Raw genomic sequence first — 19,879 nt, 5'->3', positions numbered from 1 at the left:
TGGACACGAGGCGGCCGTTCGTGGTTGCAGGGAGCGAAAGTTTTCTCTCATTCGCCTGTCCTAACTCTCTTCCCAGCAAACATCAGAACCTAATTTCCCAGATATCGTGCGAATTGCCGTCAGCAAGCAAGGGCTGACGATCATCCACCCGAGAACCAAGGTTAAAAAACAAAACGACCAGTTCAACCAAAAAATGTCACATTATCTCAATTCACTTCTCATTTCTCACCGCGAACTTTTATCTTCTGTGGCGAAGGATGTTTTGGCGAATCACCCATTCAACCGCATCGCGAACTGGTGCAGCGGCAGCACCTACTTCCACATGACCATTGGCAATTTGGTGAAGGGAAGCAAATTCCTCTGTGAGACATCCCTGGTAAGAGATCTGCCATTAGACGTGTGGTAAACTTGACCGTCGAGTTCAAGTCATTTCCCCTTTCTTCACTTAATCTGTGCCTTTGCTTCCAAAGGGTTACAAGATGGACGATCTCATAACCTCCTACGTCAACATGTACCTCCGGGAGAGGAGGGCAGGCCAAAACAGGAACCAGCGCTTCAATATTTGAGCCTTGCGATTCTTTCGAAGCATGAGTGTGACGCAACTCTGTAGCTGCAGATGTCGACGTGTAGTTCATGCACACTCGCAAGGAGAGCCGAGCACAGATAGTTCTGGATGGGGGGGTTTTTGTGTGTAAGTGCAATTGACTTTGTGTTCGTGACAACACATTGATTTATTATATGAAACAAAGTGGCTGAATGTAGATTTCTCACGTATTATTTAACACGTTGAACGTTTCTTTAGCACGTACTGTATGAAAGTGACAAACCACCGAACAATGTTTAACAGATGTCTGTGATGAAATGGCGTTCACAAACCCTTCTATCTCCTGTTCAGCCATATCAAATGAATTGTACGACTGCTCCACGATAATTATAAAATCCTCATATTAATCTGTTTGGCATTTCTCACTCAAAAGGAACTGTGCGTGTCCTTGCTCTCTCTCACACACACACACACACACACACACACACACACACACAGAAGTACTAAAACACACCCAAACGCATGGACAACAGGCCCCATGCACTGGGGGTCTGTTGTGGTCTTGTTCGCACGCTGCTACTTGCTCTTGTTCGCACGCTGCTACTCTTCTGTGAACATTTAACGTATAAACACATGCAACAGTGTGAAAACACTGACAGGATATGAAACGCGTCGCCTGTGTGCTCGCACACCATCAGGAGCATCCTCCCGTCCAGAAGAATGTAGTTCGTGTGGTCAGAGCGCAGCTTGTTCAGTGGTACTCGGTTTGCACAAGCATCTTCATTTTTTAAATTTCTCATTATTTTCATTTTTCACTCATTATTAGGTTACATTATGTCCAAAAAAAGTGGGCGGGTAAATGGGTCAAACACAGGACTTTCACCCAGGGAACCGATTTAACACTCAAAACTTCAGATTTTCGTTTTTACCCCGTTATTATTATTTTCACTTATAACTCGTTCTTCGGTTTGTCTTAGGAGAAAAAGAAAGCGTTTCACGGCAGGAATGTGTCCTGCTATTAACAAAATATGTATCGATTGTCTGTACAGCGAATCACATTGCAATCTTTTGCATGATGAAGTAGGTTGAAGTTCAAATATTCTCACCCTGGAACCGTAGTTCTGATTCCAACGGGGACCAACTGGTCAAAACATTGCTCCGCAGTGCTAATGGTGGCCAAGGACTCCACCGCATACCTTTCAATAAGCATTCCAATGAGAAAGCATGCAATGAGACGGCCATTGTTGAGAAACTTTTTCTCTCCCTGAACATCGTCAAATGAAAGATTGTCACAGTCACAAGTCTGTCGGTCTTTGAGCAGTTGGCAGAATTACACACTTTCTGTTTTGTTCGAGCCTTCACAGCCGTAAGAGGAATGATATATTTATGATAGTGAGCACTTTTACGCGGGGCAATGTTTTTGCTCCAGGCTCACAACAGACAGAGCCGAGGGACGGGACAAAAGGAGGGGGGGCTGTCCCAATTAGCGGTTGGCAGTAGATTAACAGGGTATTGATGTCAACGCTTGTTCCACAGCCCTGCACGGATAGTGGCTTCATTCAAGTGGACAGAATACCATTTGCATATCGACGACACAAAGAATAGAAAGCGCCCATGTATCTGACACACAGCTGTGGAGCCCTTGTATGAAAGAAATATTATCCCCCCCCCCCTCAGCCAGTGGGTCTTCTCCCCACATCTGTCTGATGGCTGTGAGAGTGATTATTTTGGGCATTCCAATTCAGGATGCCCCCAGGAGGCAAGAGACCAACAAGGGCCCCTGTCTCCTCCAGGCGCCCCCCCCCTCCTCCTCCTGTTTTCCACTTGCTCCCCCATAGGGCACGGGGCCCCTCTTTAGAACTCCACACACCATAGACAAAAGATCATCTCTGAGACTTTAGTCATAAACTTCTCAATTGACAGCACAGTCCATCGACTATCTATCAGCGGCGCGGCGGGAGTTCACGGTGCAGCCACTCGGGCGCACCACGAGGCCTCCGTCTCCATGGAGTCATCCCTGACGTCTCACTGCGGCTGAGGCACGCCATTCTCCCCCCCCGCTGCCGAAAAATGCGCCGCGTATTCTGACTCGGGCTATTGTGGAGCGCACAAGTGGCCCTCAGAGGGGACGGGGTGCGGAGAAAGAAAGGGTGGGGTCAAGGTTCAAACGAAAAGGCTCCCGTCGGGACTGCCTCTCTCTTATCAAATTTGTCGAGACACAAAAAGGGCTACAGTCTCCCTCCCAAGAGCATCTTGAGCGAGAGAAAGGGAGGTTATAGGACAGCATTCTTTTGTGGCAGGGCTTCAGTTCTCCGGCAGCTCGGCAGGCAAACTCCGGGTCTCCACTCACAGCTGCTGTGCAACTATTTACTCCTGCGCTGGTCGTTGTCCACTCCGATTGTGCTCCTAATTTTCTCCACCCTTCTGTCTGGACGTCTTTGGAGCTCTGGAGCTCGGGTGAGTCGTTTATTTTTTCCTTCCTACATTTTGTTGAAGCAATAGAGATTTATTGTGATGTGACCTGATCAAAAGTGTAGCTCCACGAGGGATTCCCTCTACTATGTCGGCTGTAACACACTGTACTCAAGTAGCGCAGAGGGTCTTTGACATCAAGTTCACAGTACAACAGTAGTATTTGTTATGCAAATGTGTCACTTTTATCATGTTAATCCCCAAACTGGGCATCAGAATTCTGACAGATTTCGACCCAACGATCAGCGACGACAATCTGTCATCTGCTTTGTGAGATTAGAAGGATGGAGATCGGGTGGATTTGCATTTAACGCAATTTTTCTACAATTCTACAAGAGTGTGTACTGTGGTTTCACTGTGACAGGTTTTTCCAACATACAAAAAATTGCCCACAGTACAGCTGCTGCGGTTTTGACACATCTAATCTCTGAAAAAAGGAACCGGTGCCAAGGACGCTCAGTCTCTCTCTCTCTCTCTTTTTTTTTTTTGCCAATACTTTTCACAGACCTGCTTACCCAGATCATTGGGACGAAAGGCACATGTCAGGATTGTCTCTCTTTAGGATTATCGCCCCGGGTTCTGTATTTATGGAAGCTTTTCCATTCAGCTGTGCCGCTCCTGGTTTCTTATCCCCTTGTTCAATGGAGGGACATGAATAGATGCTGAGCCTGAGCCGTAGCTGGGAAATGCCCTCCGTTGTGGGTCTCACAGGATTCCCAGCGCGCACACACACACACACACACACACACACACACACACACTGAAAAGGGCCACGCTGCCACATCTGGCTGGTTCCTAATGGGCCAAAAGTCGGGAGAAACAGAAATTCAGGCCAGTCAAATAAAAAGAGACAAACCCTCTCTGTCTTTGTTAAGGGACCGAGCATGGTTTTTAAATCACATTTCGCTCTTTGTTTTGTGGTCTGCGGAGTGTACTTTGGACCCTCCCTTCAGTTCTAGAAACATGCGTGGGTTGACGAGCTCAAACCCCGTTACAGATGTCTGGATATTTCTCTTGGATCTACCTCAAAAACACCAAAGTGGACATTGACAGAAGCTTTTTTCGCTGAGATTACATTTTTTGGAGGCTTCGCCGTTGTGCGCCCCACTGATGTTCAATGTTGATGTTAGGGTCAGGCAGGAAAGGAGGAGGTCAAACAAAATATGGGGAGAGGACAGTTGGACAGTTGCTCCGGCGCACAGGAGAGTGGGTGGTCATTACTGGTGTCTAAATACTTGGGATAAAAGGAAAATGTTCCTCCCCTGAGGAGACTGTTGGAAATGATTACGGCCAAGTCCGTGGTCAAACTTTAAAATGTCAATCACCTGAAGTGACCAGTCCAATGTCTCCTGAAATGTGCATTTAAAGATAAAGTCATCTTATTTGGACGTGCCCTCTTTTATAGAGACCACTCTTACGTCTCACCTTCCAATGTGAAGCTACAACCAGGACACGTTTGCCTAAGCTTAGCACAAAGACTGAGGATGGAGAGAACCAACTTGTTTCTGTTAGGGCACGGGTTACCTGTCAAATCAGACTGCAAGGTCAGATACCGTGTAAGAAAAGAAGAAGGGAGAAGGTGAAATGACTTTCATTTCCTGTGTTCAGAGTATGTGGAGGAGGTCCAGTACTTGTCACGGTCAGAATTGGGTCATTATCTGCTCACAGGATGCGTCCACATTAACCGGGGAAACTGACACCTATTGTTACCTTGTGAGAAGGGCACTGTGACAAACACTCTCTCTAAGAATGTGTGTGTGTGCGTGTGTGCGTGTGCGCGTGTGCGCGTGTGTGTGTGTGTGTGTGTGTGTGTCCACCCAGAGTTTGGCCTGCTATGCTTTCCTGTCACTGGGGTGGTTTGCAGTCAGAATACTAACAATTACCTATTTTAGAGCCCAGATGCACTTGTCTGAATAAGTTCTAGCCACAAGTGCCTGTAGGATTCACTGTAACCTGTTCATGTCTCCTCAGCCGCCCCAATGGAGTCAACTGCACTCGAGCTGTCCCTGCTGTCCAATCAGTCGTCAGCGGAGACCTGTGCAGCGGTGGAGACGACGGCCGAGAACACTCTTTTCGGATGCTTCTACATCCTGGTTTTCTTCCTGGCGCTGAACGGCAACAGCTTGGCCCTCTGGATCTTCTGCCACCAGCGCGGCACCTCCTCCCCCGCCAATGTCTTCCTGATGCACCTGGCCGTGGCCGACTTGTCCTACGTGATCATCCTCCCGCTGAGGGCCACCTACCACCTCACCGGCGGCCACTGGCCCTTTGGCGAGGTGCCCTGCCGAGTGGTGGGCTTTTTGTTTTACGTCAACATGTACGCGAGCCTCTACTTCCTGGCCTGCGTGGCGGCCGACCGCTACCTGGCGGTGGTCCATGCCGTGAGATCGCTGAAGGCGCGCCGCGCTCGCTATGCTCACATCATCAGCTTCTCCCTCTGGGCGCTGGTTACCGTCTCCATGGCGCCACTGCTCGTCACACACCAGACTGCAGAGGTGGACGGCGTGACGGTGTGTCTGCAGCTTTACAGGGAGAAGGCCTCGCGCAATGCGCTCATCTCACTGGCTGTGGCCTTCACGCCACCGTTCTTCGTCATCCTGTCCTGCTACCTGCTCATCATTCACAGCCTGCAGCAGGGCTCCAGGTTGGAGCCGGCAATCAAACTGAGGGCCCTGAGGACCATCAGCCTGGTGATCCTCATCTACGTGGTCTGTTTCCTGCCTTATCACGTGAGCAGGGCCACCTTCATCCTGGGGCACAACCAGCCCGACACATCCTGTCAGACGCGCAGGGGCCTGAATCTGGCCAACCGGCTCACCTCCTCCCTCACGTGTCTGAACGGCGCCATGGACCCACTGGTGTACGTGTTTGGGGCGAAGAAGTTCCACGGCGCTCTGACGCGCATGTTTTGCAGGGACAGGGCAGGAGTGTCGGGGGCCACCAGTGGAGAGCTCAAGGGAACTCACGAGAGCTCTGTGAGTGCCAAGTCAGAGTTCTGAGCAATTTGCACTCAAACTCAAAAGTGCTGTGTGGACTGAATGCTTTTCCAACACAACCACAATTGGCCCCGACTGTTGACTGACTGTTGCCATTGCCCAACTCTAGGCTGGGGCTTATTCTGCCAAAGTACTGTAGCCCCCACAGCCTGAATTTAAAGCCCTTTGTCCACCCTGTGCCCAATTTTCCTGAACCATCAGGACTGTAATCTGAAACCATCTGTTTGAATACAGGAGGGTGTAAAGTCTCCAAACACCAAATGAGGACTGACCCACAGATGTGTGAAATCATGTTTCGCAAGACAACCGCTTTCATTGGCCAGTCAAGTCCCACATTATAGAATTTGAGATTCCCATGTCATTTTTGATATCAAAGCGGGTTTAGTTGATTTATAGACACAATGAAAGTGTCAAAATGCTCAATCCAAAGAGAAATGGACACAGACCATATTTAGAAACTGTCTTAAAACAAGTCGTCAGGGCATCCACAATGTTGTGATGTCACAACTGTTGCAAAATAGTACTTTTTGACCAAATCGACGTATCTGGAAAGTAACTATTACTGCATAATAAGACAAACAAGTAGTGTTAATGTGTGTATACGTATTGTTTCCAACTGCTTCTCTGTTTTGTTTTCGTGATTCCGAAAATTCCACTCTCAGTGCTGTTTGAGTGTTGCACATTGTAGGAGAAGTCCACAGTTGCAAACGTCTTGAAAAATGTCCTTAAAAGATTTAAAGAGTCGACCAGAGACCCCCTAAACACTTGAATATAAAGATTATATGATATGATGCCCTGAGCCTTCATGCATCGAAGGCTCAGTGTTTAAAACTGGACGTTGGAACTTGGCCGGAACGCTACGAGGATAAGAAAATTGGACAAAATGGTACACGTGTACATAATTAACTCTGACTGCATTTTTCGTGTCTCATATACTCTGCCAAATGTGGTACATACTTACAGTATTAGTTAGCTTTAAATATTATTTCTTTAATCTACAGTGTTTGTCGGCCGGGTCACCGCTTTAGTCCAGCTTGAAAATATCTCAACAACTATTTTAGATGGATTGCCATGAAAGCACATCCTTGATATCCGTGACAACCACAGGGTTCGTGTGCTCCGTGCTCTCGAGCTCTTATTGTCAAATGTGAGCATGGTATTGTGTTGGAGATGCCGGGGCATGGTGGCATGTTAGCATTGTCATTATGCTCACGTTGGCGTTTAGCTCGGAGCCCCTGTTGTCGCCCACCTGCAGCCTCCCAGATGCTGTAGTTTCAGTGCCGATGCCGTTGTTACTTTCCTGTCCGCGGGCCGCGTTGCTTGGATAGCAAATGCACTTGCGGAGAACCATACGCCTGCTGTTGAACGAGCAGAGGTGGATTTGGACACGCCTCGAACGCACTTGCGCCATGCGCTCTACACCATGCTCTTAGATCATTAAACTGGAGCCCTTTAGCCTTTTGTTTTAATATAAGGTCTATCCCAAATGTATGTATGTATATATATATTGTCTATTGCTGTTTTGAGCCGCTGGGGGACACGGGCACCACGTTAACCTTGCTTGTGCTCGAAAAATCTTTAATTGTACATACGGTATATTGTCCATTATCCAGTTTCCTAACTCTCCCTCGCATCTGTTTTGCCCATGTTATACTGTGAAATACAATGTTGCCTGACAAATTACTAATCCCTATTTTTACTGTGAGGCAGTTTATCTAACCGTCCTCTGCAACATGGATTAATAAAACGTGACTTTGTCTCGAAGTTGTATATAATGGTTATTATAATTTTTGCAGAAGAAAGGGTAATGCTTTGAAAAAAATCTACCATGAAAGCTATATGGATGATCCACCTGTGTACTTCTGTGACCACATCATTCTCCATTTCTTTCTCTTTGTACCCCACACATCTATTTTTCAGACTTTGACGTTTTCTCTCTGTGACAGTGGCAAAGGCCTATTTTCGAGTGCAGGGACAGAAACCCCTGAGGCTGCAGCGCCTCATCGACGCATAGTTCTCTTTTTGTGTCACGTGACCCGCGTTGTGGTTTATGTGCTGCTCATTTTCCTTCTCGTATGTCTGCAAGACTTCCGGTCCATCACATGAACATGGCAAGCCATTCTAAACTTGCATTTCCTGAATGGGTGAATACTACAGAGAACAAACCCAGAGCTCCCCTGCATCGTGTTCGAACAACAGATGGCACTCGGACTCAGACTCAGGTCTTTCTGTTCAGAACGTGAGTGCTTGTTTCAGTCAATGTCAAAAGCACGGAGAGGATTTGAGCTTTTAAAAATGCATCTAGGAACCAAATGAGGACTCTTACATTGGTTATTTACTCTCAACCTAAACTATCTGTAGATGCTTTGACTAATACATGTAAGAATAATTATATTTGCCTATATTTTGGTTACTTCCCCTTTTTCACTTCTTTCAACTTCAGCTTTTAATGATGACTGTTTTCTGGACAGTTGACATTGGCAAACGGGCGTGCACAAGCTTAGGAGCCGGGGTATGCTGATTAATCGTTGGAGTAATAAGATAAAGATTTCAACCCAGCGAGCAAAAAGTCTGCATTTCCCCTTCACAGCTCTGTGGACCAGGGCCCTCCTCCCTCAGCTTCTCGAATGAGGAAGTTCAGAGCTCGGGCTTGTAGCAGCTTCCTCTCACAGCGTTCCAAGAGACAGGGGATGAACAAGTGAAAGAGAGGACTTCGAAAGTTACGCACCATGAAGAGATGACAATATCCAGAGAGAACAACTGAGTCTACGTCGGTTTGCTGGAGTATCGTTTTGTGGGCGGATGCAAAACTCTTAAGCTCGAGGTCTGAGATTTTAAAAAGTAACGACAACGACAACAAAAACAACAGGATGCAAAGTTATCAGCCTTGGTACCATGGCAATATAACTCGATCCAAGGCTGAGGATCTTCTATCCAAAGCGGCAAGAGATGGGAGCTTCCTTATCCGGGACAGTGAGTCCATACAGGGAGCGTATGCCCTCTGTGTTTTGTGAGTAGACAATTGTTTCTGACTACTGAGCAGACACTTTACGTCGGTGCACTTTCACGGAGTGAATAATGATTCCTGTTCCTTGCTTACGAGCGTGCAACGTGAGCTTTGTGAGATTCTGACCAATGAGAGAAAAAAACTGACAGGACATGGCTGTTGTATAGTGAATGGCATCAGATAAAGCAACTCTTAATGTCACAATTTGGACAAAATGAACATCGCATTATTGAAAGTTAATGATGCAACACAAGACTAGGTCCATTTTATTTTCGTACTGCGCTGCCCCACGAGGAAACACCTTTTACCCCTGTGCAGTTCATATCATTTTTTCATCGGGCACCCTTTATTCAAAATGCTCTCCAAACTGTCGTGTAGCAGGTTCAGCGCAGCGAATACACCTGCCATCATCTTTCTTTACCCCACGTGTCATGTGATATGTCGAGTTACACACATTTGCATGTTATTATTCCAACCACAGATACCAGAACTGTGTGTACACATACAGGATCCTGCCCAATGAGGACAAGAAGCTCTCTGTCCAGGTGGGTTGACGGTTTGAAGTCGCAAATTGCTCTGTTCTGAAGTCGGATGAGTTGTTATGGTTGAAGTAAAAGGGCTATTTCCCTTCAAATATTCAAGGTAAATACGTGCATAAAGCTATTTTTTATTTTTTAGTAGTGTGGGCAATGTCATCCCGTCGGTCAGTCGACTGTAACACGTCAACAACTATTGGATGGATTGCCATCACATGTTGTTCATCCATGTTCCCCAGAGGATGAACCCTCCCTCCGTCTATATTGTTACCAACTATATTGTTGCAGACAGGTTCACATTCTTGGCCCTAAATTTAATATTCTGCCAACCATTAAAAAGTATTTCTGGTGACCCCCTGACCTTTCGTGTGGTGCTGTCGTCAGAACAAAATTGTACTTTGCAAGTAAACATTATAAAAGGTTCACTTACAAAGAACCGCTCGACCTCAGTGTGGTAGACATGTCACATCTGACCTGCTTTCGGATGGCAAAAGATTCCATGTGAGAAATGCCTACATGAGACCCAGGCTGTATGTCTGAGATAAACTGACGTTTATAATTGGATAAAATACTTATTTCTGTGGTGTTTATGCCAGGGCTTTAATAAAAAATGCTTTCAGTCTAGAGTTGAAACTGAGGGGCCAGGGAAGCCCTTGTAGCTTAGTGCCAATGTTGCCTCTTTTTTTTTTTAAAAAAGCATCAGGATATACTGATGATGAGATACTGGCTCGGTATCTTTCAGTTTTTACATTTGATATATAATTAAGCTGTAAAAAATAAAAACCCATCCACCTGAGGGAAGTGAAAACAGCTTGGACTTGTGACTTCTGATGTACTGTACTGCGTGCAATTTTGAAAATGTCTTTTCCAGTATGGGGTTATAGGAAGAGAAAGGTTGTGGTGGAATTTACATTTTTTTGAAAGTTCTTTTCTCACCACTTTTTCAGTGACCTTGATGGAGAAGGTCATGAGGTCAAGTAAGGATGTGAAAGAGAAATCATAAGGAGTTAGGAATAGAAAACCATAGTGCTATGAGGATCCAACTGCTAGTTATGGGACGGATTTCCATGTATTTGTACGGTGCCAAATCACAACATACATTATCTCAAGGCACTTCACACAGTGAGACCTGGCAATATTACAGAGAAACCCAACAGTTCCCACAATGAGCAAGCACTTGGCGACTGTGGAGAAAAAAAACAACCTCCCTTTCAACCGGAAGACATTTCTAATAGAACCAGACGCTGTGGGCGGAACATCAGTCACGACTGGTTGAGGTGAGAGGAGAGAGAGACCAAGAACAGTTGTGTAACCGCTGCTTTAAGCTCTGTCACACTGGCTCTTATAATGACGATAACAATACTGACACTGAAACCAAACAGAAGACTTTTCTGAGTGTAATCATACGGGAGCATGCACATACTCCATAAAAAAATATGGGCTCTGAAATTCTTTTGTGACCAAATTCCAACCATAGAATTTCTGTTTGGTGGGTGAACAAGAATGGGAACAATCATGTCCAACAATTGCACAAAGATGGGACCTCAAATAGCATACTGGGGAAGCCAGTTCTGAACCTGGACCAGTTCTCACCACTATGGAGTTCCTGAACATTAGATTTTGGTACTGGTACTGACCTGGTTTTGTAACAAAAGGGAAAAGAAACTCTTCCCTAAGAACTTGTGCTGTTTGAGAACACCTTGACCCTGCCTTTTCGCCTCATGGAATCAATGTCGCTGCTGTGATCTACTCTTCAGGCGTCTGAAGGAGTTCCTATCAGGTTCTTCGCTATGCTGCCTGAGCTGGTGGAGGCCTACTACAGCCCCAACATGGGCCTGGTCACACATCTGCAGTACTCCGTCCAGAGGGAGGAGGACGTAGATGAGGACCCAGGTCAAACACCCTTCGTATAAAACAGAATACACGTCTGCCATGTGTGTGTGTGTGTGTAAACATTCCTAAACATGCTTTATGACTTTGTGCAGAGTCCAACAATCTCCCGCCGCAGCTCCCACCCAGGAACTTCCCAGCGAATGATGCGAAGGACAGCGACTGCAAATCTCCTGAACAGTCCTGCAAATGTTTATCAGACACCTTCCTGATGAGACTGCAGCTTACGGACCTGTCCGCGTATGGTCACTTTTGAAAAATGATTCCATAGCGAGCCATGATTCCTACGATGTTTGGCAGTGATTTGACACGCGCTTGGCCGATATGTGATGGGTGCTACTGCGTTACATGTATTTCCAGAATACCTGAGGAGCATCAAATGTCCATCCAAGAATATTTCAGGACCTCAATCTTCTTAGATGCTGAACAAGTACAGAACGGTAACCCCAACCTCCCGGGCCTCAAGAAGCTGATCATATCAATCTGCAAGACTCTGAACAGGTAGAAACACCAGTCAACAGGGTATATCATATAGACCATGATGCACAGTGCAGGGCTGATTTAACCGGCCTCTGCTCTTTTCTGTGAGGCAGTGAAATTTCCAATGTTCTGCCATCTCTGGAGGTCTTCCACAAGACACTGGACCAACAGGTCTCGCTGGGAATTTGCCAACATCAAAAAAAAGTGGGTAGCACCATTGAATCTTTGACCAAGTATCAACACACGGGGGGGGGGAGAGTCCTAATAATCACTAATGATTTCTTCATTTTTCTTCCAGAGTTATGCCGATTCGGGTCAATCGGTGTCCTTGAGGCTTGAGCAACTGACAAAACTGCTCTACTCAATAGAAGACAAGGTAATGTACCATGACTTTGACATGTCAACAGATGATATATTACGGTTGTCCAACGTTGTCTCTATTTATTTTTTTCAGGCTAAAAGCTCTGTGTTTGAGTCCGTCGGATATGAAGGGGGCCAGCGCAAATCTCTCATTCCGCTCGTTACGTTCGAGGTGCTTCTCTAAACCACTTGTGGCATTACACTGCAGAAAAACGACGTGGCGTCAGATTGTCCGGGAGGGGTTGGCAGTTCATTTGAATCGGTTTCTTCTTTCACTCTCAGGTCAAGCAAGAATCTCTCGGTATTCCCACGAAGATGTTCCTGAAAGTGGACGTTGAAAGTGGCAAGCTCTACTTCAAGAAGTCAAAGGATGGGCCCGAAGACAAAAACTTTGTGCACAATAAAAGCAAGGAGTCATTCTATAACCTCAACCCTCTGTATTCGTCGCCATGTTAGCAGTGTGGCTCCTAGCATTGGTCCGTCAGCCAGTCCACCTCTTTGGTGCAGACCGAAATATCAAAATTATATACATATTTATTTTCTTTAACAGACATTCGTCGTGCTCATGTGACGAATCCTCCTGAGTGTGTTGATTCTAAAAGCGTTTCCTCTAGCACCACCATGATATTGTGGCCAACTACCCAATTGTTTTTCAGTTCTGCAGTTGGTGAAATCTCAGAAAATGCCCACCAAACTTGTCATCGTGGTGGAGACGGAGAAAGAGAAGATTTTGCGTAAAGAGTTTGCGTTTGACGACACAAAGGTAATCTAGCAATCGGCCTGCCAATTATCTTAAGGCGCCCGAAAGTTTGTTTTTAAATCAAGACATCAAATTTTTTTTAATTGATCAGATCTGATTAATCTTGATTAGTCGGCTTTTTAAGTCGGGAGGAAATATTACGTTTATGCGGCCAATTGCCCAAAGCAAACATGTTTTTGGGGACTTTACGTTGCAGTCACACAAAGGTCACGAGGTCAAACTGAAAGCGTTTGTTATCAGAAATCATGTCGTTTGAATTGTTTCTCACTAGAAAAGGGAGGGGTTTTGCCAACTACTCCAGCAAATGAAGAACAAGCACTCTGAGAAGCCTGAACCCGACATGATCTCAGTGTTTGTCGGCACCTGGAACATGGGTAAGGGATGTCAACATCCTGTATGCTTGAATGAATCCGGATTCCATGACTGACCTTGTGAGATTTTCCCACGAACCCGCAGGAAACATGGGTCCTCCCCACAACATCAAATCCTGGTTTCAGTGTAAGGGCCAGGGAAAGACACCGGACGACACCGCGGACCACATCCCGCACGATTTCTACGTGATCGGGACTCAGGAGGACCCTTTGGGGGAGAGGGAGTGGGCGGAGACCATGAAAGAAGTCCTGAGGAACATCACGCACATCGGCTTCAAACAGGTGAGTGAGTGTGACAGAGGACCGACGGAATGCGCGGGCAGAGCGGCGTCATCCGTCATTTACATTTCCTGACGTCCAGGTGGCAATTCACACTCTGTGGAACATTCGGATCGTGGTCCTGGCCAAGCCTGAGCACGAAAACAGGATCTCCCACGTTTTCTCGGACAGCGTGAAGACGGGCATCGCCAACACTCTGGGTGAGCAGTCGCACTTCGCGATACGCGAGCCGTTTAACAAAGTGTCGCAGAGTTCGTTGAACTACAGCCCGTCGGGGATGGCTGTGATTTCTTTTTTGTAGGAAACAAGGGAGCCGTGGGAGTCTCCTTCATGTTCAACGGCACATCTTTCGGATTTGTCAACAGTCACCTGACCTCTGGAAGTGAGAAGAAACTCAGGTCAGCAGCAGATTACACCTTTAACAGCAAAATTCATTTTTTCATCACTGTACCAGTAATATTATGTGTTGAATTAAATTGTGGGGCATATTCCCTTCACTTCACTCTCTAAAGATTACAGTAAACATATCTCCGAACAGTCCGGCTGCCAAAATCCGCTTGAGGAGCAACTGCATTTTTCTATTTTCTATTCTATTTTTCTGTTTTTTAATTTATTTGTTCATCTGTATTTTGTTGAAGAAACCATAACCTGGGCCCTAGGATTTGATCATACAACGTACAGGGATTATGAGTCCACGTGTGGCAGATTAGCAGTAAAAAAACAATAATGTGTCAGTTCCTGAAAACGTGTTAATTTTTTTCTCCCCCGTATTTGCAGACGCAATCAAAACTACACCAACATCCTGCGCTTCCTGAATCTGGGAGACAAGAAGCTCAATCCGTTTGACATCACCAATCGGTTCACTCACCTCTTCTGGCTCGGTGATTTGAACTACCGTGTTGAATTCCCGACGACAGTAAGTTTGTATTGTACAGAAATGTCCCAAAAACAAATATGATATACTGTACGGGCTCAGAATCAAATTAGTTGTCGCTATAACATTGTAATTTAGTATCTATTGTTCTAAATCTTCCCAATAATTAGATGCAAATCGACCAAATTGATCTGTGTCCGCTATTTAACCACTTTCAGGAATAGGAGATCCAGCCGTGTTGTACTTGAGTGACTTGTGCGTGAAAGAGCGCGCTGGTTGTCGGGTGTCTAGGCTCTCAGCTGCTAAGACTTGGAGGCAGGAGAAGTCTCACTTTGCACGGCTTCCCTTCACAGGAAGCTGAGTACATGGTGACGAAGATCAAGCAGCAGCAGTACCAGGAGCTCCTCTGTAAAGACCAGCTCAGCATGGAGAGGAACGACGGAAAGATCTTCTTGCATTTTGGTGAGCCACGGGGACCACATTGACTAACGCAGCTCTTCTGTGGACATTGTTTTGGCATCCATTGATTGGCAGCACACGTCGTCATGTTAAAAAAAAAGGCGTCTGTCTTGTTTAATTTTGTACGTGAATCGTAGACGAGGAGGAAATCACGTTCGCGCCCACCTACCGCTTCGAAAGGGACACGCGGGAGAAGTATGCCTACACAAAAGCCAAAGCCACAGGGGTAAGCTTACACCTAGTCAGATGTCTTTTGCCCTGAATGGCTCTTTTGGCGCCCTAAGGGGGCGGAGACAATAAAAGCGACATAGGACGTTGAACACAGATCTCGTTTGACCCAGAACATGCTTTTTGCTTGAAGTCATTTAGGTCAAGAGGTCCATTGTGAAGCCGCGGCATGGCTCATAGAAAATGTATGATTCCTCTCATCTACAAGCATCAGGATCAAATTAATCAGTGTTTCCTTTTAAGACAAGAGGAGTCTGAAGGATTTAGATCTCGTAACTTGATCCACACCAGCAGGATGGTTTGATCCTGTGTCTCCCAGAAATGGCATGACCTCTTACACATGACCTCCACACTCATTGTTTATCACAAACAGCTATCAAAATGTTTTCAATCCCGTGTAGGAAATCTGTCACATACTGTACTTGTGTATACATATAACACACTTAACTCCACAGACAAAATACAATTTGCCATCATGGTGTGATCGTGTCCTGCGGAAGTCCTACCCTCTGGTTCATGTTGTCTGCCAAGCATATGGTGAGTGATTCCCCATCAATCATTATTTTGGCAATGCTTTATTCTACAGGTCCATCATTTCTGATTTCTTTGGAAAGGTTCGAGAGAGAAAAAAGAAGTATATTGGGACTGTGTTCAAATGTTACACTTCCATGGAAATTCATTTTTCACACAACTGTCTTCTAGTGTCACAGCATCTCGGCTGAACATGAAAACATTGGCTTATTGCAGATGTATTACTCTATATGTTGGGCAGTGAGAGAAAAACATAATTTGTTAATAATAATAATAATAATAATTTTTATCTCAGTAAATATATATGGGTCCTAGTTTTTAAAATAAAAAATAAAGCAAGTTTAAAATATTCACAGAAAAACATACGATTGAACAAATGTCTTCATTACTCCATTTAATAAAGTCAATTTTCCTTACAATTTGTACCAAGGTACATAGTTATTTCCACAAAATGTCCAATGGGATTATTAAATAAATATTTGGAAATGATGGGCCAGTGAAATAATGAGTAACAACATTTAAAAAAAAAATGTTTTAAATTAGATTTTTACGAGACAAACTCATCTGCATTCGCTTTAACTTGCAGGTTGCACCAATGACATCATGACGAGTGACCACTCGCCTGTATTTGCAACATTTGAAGTCGGAGTCGCCTCACAGTTTGTCTCCAAGCAAGGTGTGATCCCCGGCTACTGTACGTCTCCCTGCCGGTGAACGACTGTGGTATGATGTGATCATTTTTGTGTTTGTTTGCTTGTCAGATCCAAACAGTGCACCTCAGGGGGGAATACAAATCATGAACTGTGTGGCCATGTTGTTGACAAAGTCCAAGACCAAGTTCTTCATCGAATATCACTCCAGCTGCTTGGAGAGTAGGTTTCGTCTTTCCTTTTTTCGTCTTTCGTGGATATTGCTTTGATATGGGTGAAGGTGACACAGAACAGATATTTCTCTTCGTGTCTGCAGAAACTGTGAAGACTTCCGAGGGAGAGAACACCGAGTACTCACACGGGTCCATCAAAGTTTGGTTCGGCAACCAAGTTGTGGTAAAGTGCAGCCGCAGCTTTTTTTAATTTGTAAAATCTGACTCAGGGCCGCACGGTGGTGTAGTGGTTAGCACCTTGTATGCGTGGGTTCTCTCTGGGTTCTCCGGCTTCCTCCCACAGTCCAAAGACATGCAGAATGGGGTTAGGTTCATTGGAGACTCTAAATTGACCGTAGGTGTGAATGTGAGAGTGATTGGTTGTCCGTCTCTGTATGTGGCCCTGTGATAGGCTGGCGACCTGTCCAGGGTGAACCCCGCCTCTCGCCCAATGTTGACTGGGATTGGCTCCAGCCCCCCCGCGGCCCTTAAATGGATTAAGCGGTAGACGATGGATGGATGGATGGAAATTTGACTCATGGTGGCACCGGGCTGTCGTCATTCATTGTGTTTTTTTATTCTTATCAAGCTCACCCCCATCATCTCTGACCCAGAGTACCTTTTGGACCAGCACATCCTCATGTGTGTGAAGTCGACGGACAGTGATGAGTCGTACGGTAAGTGAAACGTCATGCGGCATGTGGTACAAACACACTGAACTGAGCAGTTGTTTTTTGCAGATCACTGACAAAACAGTGGGGGGGGGGTCTTTTCCAAAGGTGAGGGTTGCGTCGCGCTGCGAGCCGCCCAGCTCTGCTACACAGAGTTTCAAGTCACACTGACTCACCACGGAGAGAAGACGGGCACCTTGACCGGCGGCATCCAGTTACAGACCTCTGAGGGCAAGCCCACCGAGAAGTTGTATGGTAAGTTAAGCTCAGGACCTACTCATTACCGACATGCCTTCAGTCGCGTTCAAATGCAACAATTCCATTTGAACTCTGGTTTCAGATTTCATCAAAATCGAAAGGGATGACCCGGTTACCTCAAAATGCAAAGGCGGTGACCTCAGCAAGTGAGACATTTGTTTTTTCCCCGCTTGTGGTTATTTCGAAATGTCTCTCACATGTGACTTCCTGCTGTGACACTTTCTTGTCTGCTCGTTGACAGGAATTCCATCACCCAAGCTCACGATATTACTAACCCCAATTACATGGGAGTGACCTACAAAAGTGGGAAACTGATGGATAAAGGCTGGAGTTACAGCATGCCGCCAAAAACCCTCGCCATCGCCGGGCAAGGAAGTAAAGAGCCCAAGAAGGGGGGTTTCGATGTGGGCGCACGCAGTCCCACGGGAAAACCTTTGTAAGTGCCTGTTTCTGGTGCAGTGTGACATCAGTCGCAGTTTCATTGAGGCTATCTGTGCTCGAGTCAGAGGAAAGTGGAACTGCACCTTTACTGACATGATCCTTTTTGCTCGCAGGGATGAGGATGAAAGGAAGTCCGAGATGTTTGACAACCCGCTGTACGGTTCGACGGGAAAATCCCGTGGTCTGAGCAAAGAGCAAGACCTGCAGCAGAAAGACCACCTCGCACCCCCAGACCCATTGTTGGCAGCAGATGGAGACGCCGAGCGCCCCCCGGTGCCCACCCCTCGCAACCGCTCCTTCACCTGCTCTGAGAACAGACCTCAGCCTCCGGTCCCCGGCGCCTCTCATTCCTTGGCTCAGAAGAAACCAGTGGTGCCTTCACGCTCAGAGGGAGGCATGGCACAAGGCCGGCCTCCTCTGCCAGCTAAGTTACGACCGGGCATGCCGGACCCTCAGGCCCCCAAACCCAGAGACTACAGAGACAACTCCGAATACCTCGGCAAACTCAAACCGGCGCCGAGACCCAGCCAGTCGCAGCCTCACAAAGATGGCAAGTAAATAAACACTGACTTACATTTTCAGACAAACTTAACACAAGTGATGATGCAAACTCTTTGTCTTTCTTTAGTACATCCCGAAGTTCCCAAGATGGGCCGGTCTGTGAAGTGAGGTCAGGCCACAGCGCTGGTCCTCACTGACTCTGCAGCTTTCTGCCCTGTGTGTATGGAAAGATAAAACACACAAAGGAAAGTCTTCAGCCAAATCACTCCCATCGCTGTGTGTGTGTGTGTGTGTGTGTGTGTGTGAGTGTGTGTGTGTGTGTGTGTGTGTCACTGATGTGTGGCTTAGTCATTTGTCGACACTTTGGGGAATACTCTCTTCTTTCTTTTTTTGCTGAGATTTAGACGAGAAGATTGATTCCAGTCTCCTGTTTTTCTTTTCAATATGAAGCTGCGGCCAGCGCTCGGTTAGCTTAGCTTAGCATGAAGGTTGGAGAACGGGGGAAGACAGACACATTTGGACAGAGCCAGCCTTTTCCACCTGTTTTAAGTCTTTATGCTAAGCTAAGCCAAAACGGCTAGCAGCCGTAGTTCCTTATATAACTGCCAGATACTGTGTGAGGTATCATTCTTCTCATCTAAGCTTTGGCAGGATGGTGAATGAAACTACTTCACACAGTGTGGAACTATTCGGGAGATATTACCCATTTTTCAGACTCAATTTCTAGCCAGCTCGCATTAAAAACATGGCTGGACTTTGCTACTAAATAATTCAGTTTTACACTATACGGTAGCCAACGAATGTTTACTGCACAGTATTATCTTGCACAGATGGTGACGTGTGCCTTGAAAATGTATAAAACATGCTCCAATAAATTTAAATATTAAAGCTTAAAAATACTTTTGTGTCAGAATCACTGCTTGTCGCATCTAAATACTTTAAGGACCGAACCCAAACAGAGTCGCACAAACATTGATCATTTGCATTTGCATTATCAACCTATACACAAGTTGAAAGTGCTTTATATTAAAGGGTTCACAGGCACACAAACAAAAACAGTGGCTCAATCCTCTGTAGTTGTCTATCCTGTGCCTAAGAACCTGATGTCCTGCCATTATGTAATATTACAGTCTGCCATTCAAGGAAACTCCTGACAAATCCAGCAGGTTTAAATCAGCAGACACTTTAGAATTATGGATTATTTTATATATCCATATATCAATTATGGATACACAGGTACACAGGTACAGAGTTATTCCAATATGTTATGTATTTCATGACACCGATGATATAATGCTTCATGGTCAGACAATAAAATCTTATCTCGGATACTAAAGTTCAGCAGGTTTTTTTGCCACA

General features: G+C 45.8%; 3 protein-coding genes across 3 annotated transcripts in view; all 3 read left to right on the top strand.

Annotated features, from left to right (window-relative positions):
* The window catches only part of LOC118317905 (unconventional myosin-VIIa), a 19,572-nt gene extending 18,621 nt beyond the window's left edge, over positions 1-951 (top strand). The window contains exons 46-48 of the mRNA XM_047336622.1: positions 77-160; positions 257-376; positions 471-951. Of these exons, the coding sequence (XP_047192578.1) occupies positions 77-160; positions 257-376; positions 471-566 (300 nt within the window). The 3' untranslated portion in view covers positions 567-951. The remainder of the gene's footprint in view (positions 1-76; positions 161-256; positions 377-470) is intronic.
* A 135-nt stretch (positions 952-1,086) lies between these two features.
* Positions 1,087-7,776, top strand: gpr17 (G protein-coupled receptor 17). Its single transcript, XM_035647028.2, has 2 exons — positions 1,087-3,001; positions 4,988-7,776. The coding sequence occupies exon 2, from the start codon at positions 4,996-4,998 to the stop codon at positions 6,013-6,015; it is 1,020 nt and encodes a 339-aa protein (XP_035502921.2). The 5' UTR covers positions 1,087-3,001; positions 4,988-4,995; the 3' UTR covers positions 6,016-7,776.
* A 694-nt stretch (positions 7,777-8,470) lies between these two features.
* Positions 8,471-19,419, top strand: inpp5d (inositol polyphosphate-5-phosphatase D). The gene is made up of 27 exons (XM_047336623.1): positions 8,471-9,022; positions 9,501-9,564; positions 11,313-11,448; positions 11,541-11,685; positions 11,806-11,946; positions 12,039-12,129; positions 12,224-12,301; positions 12,380-12,457; positions 12,568-12,691; positions 12,942-13,048; positions 13,317-13,419; positions 13,502-13,698; positions 13,778-13,895; positions 13,997-14,093; positions 14,473-14,611; positions 14,923-15,031; positions 15,166-15,254; positions 15,712-15,793; positions 16,374-16,463; positions 16,549-16,659; positions 16,754-16,833; positions 17,239-17,326; positions 17,429-17,575; positions 17,661-17,724; positions 17,820-18,014; positions 18,133-18,569; positions 18,648-19,419. Exons 1-27 carry the CDS (start codon positions 8,883-8,885, stop codon positions 18,686-18,688), a joined length of 3,291 nt encoding a protein of 1,096 aa, XP_047192579.1. The 5' UTR covers positions 8,471-8,882; the 3' UTR covers positions 18,689-19,419.
* The last annotated feature ends 460 nt before the right edge of the window (positions 19,420-19,879 follow it).

This window comes from Scophthalmus maximus, chromosome 13 (assembly GCF_022379125.1).
Source record: "Scophthalmus maximus strain ysfricsl-2021 chromosome 13, ASM2237912v1, whole genome shotgun sequence".
In the NCBI taxonomy this organism is placed as follows: domain Eukaryota; kingdom Metazoa; phylum Chordata; class Actinopteri; order Pleuronectiformes; family Scophthalmidae; genus Scophthalmus; species Scophthalmus maximus.
The sequence above is the reverse complement of the archived record's forward strand: the minus strand, read 5'-3'. Positions and strand labels throughout refer to the sequence as shown.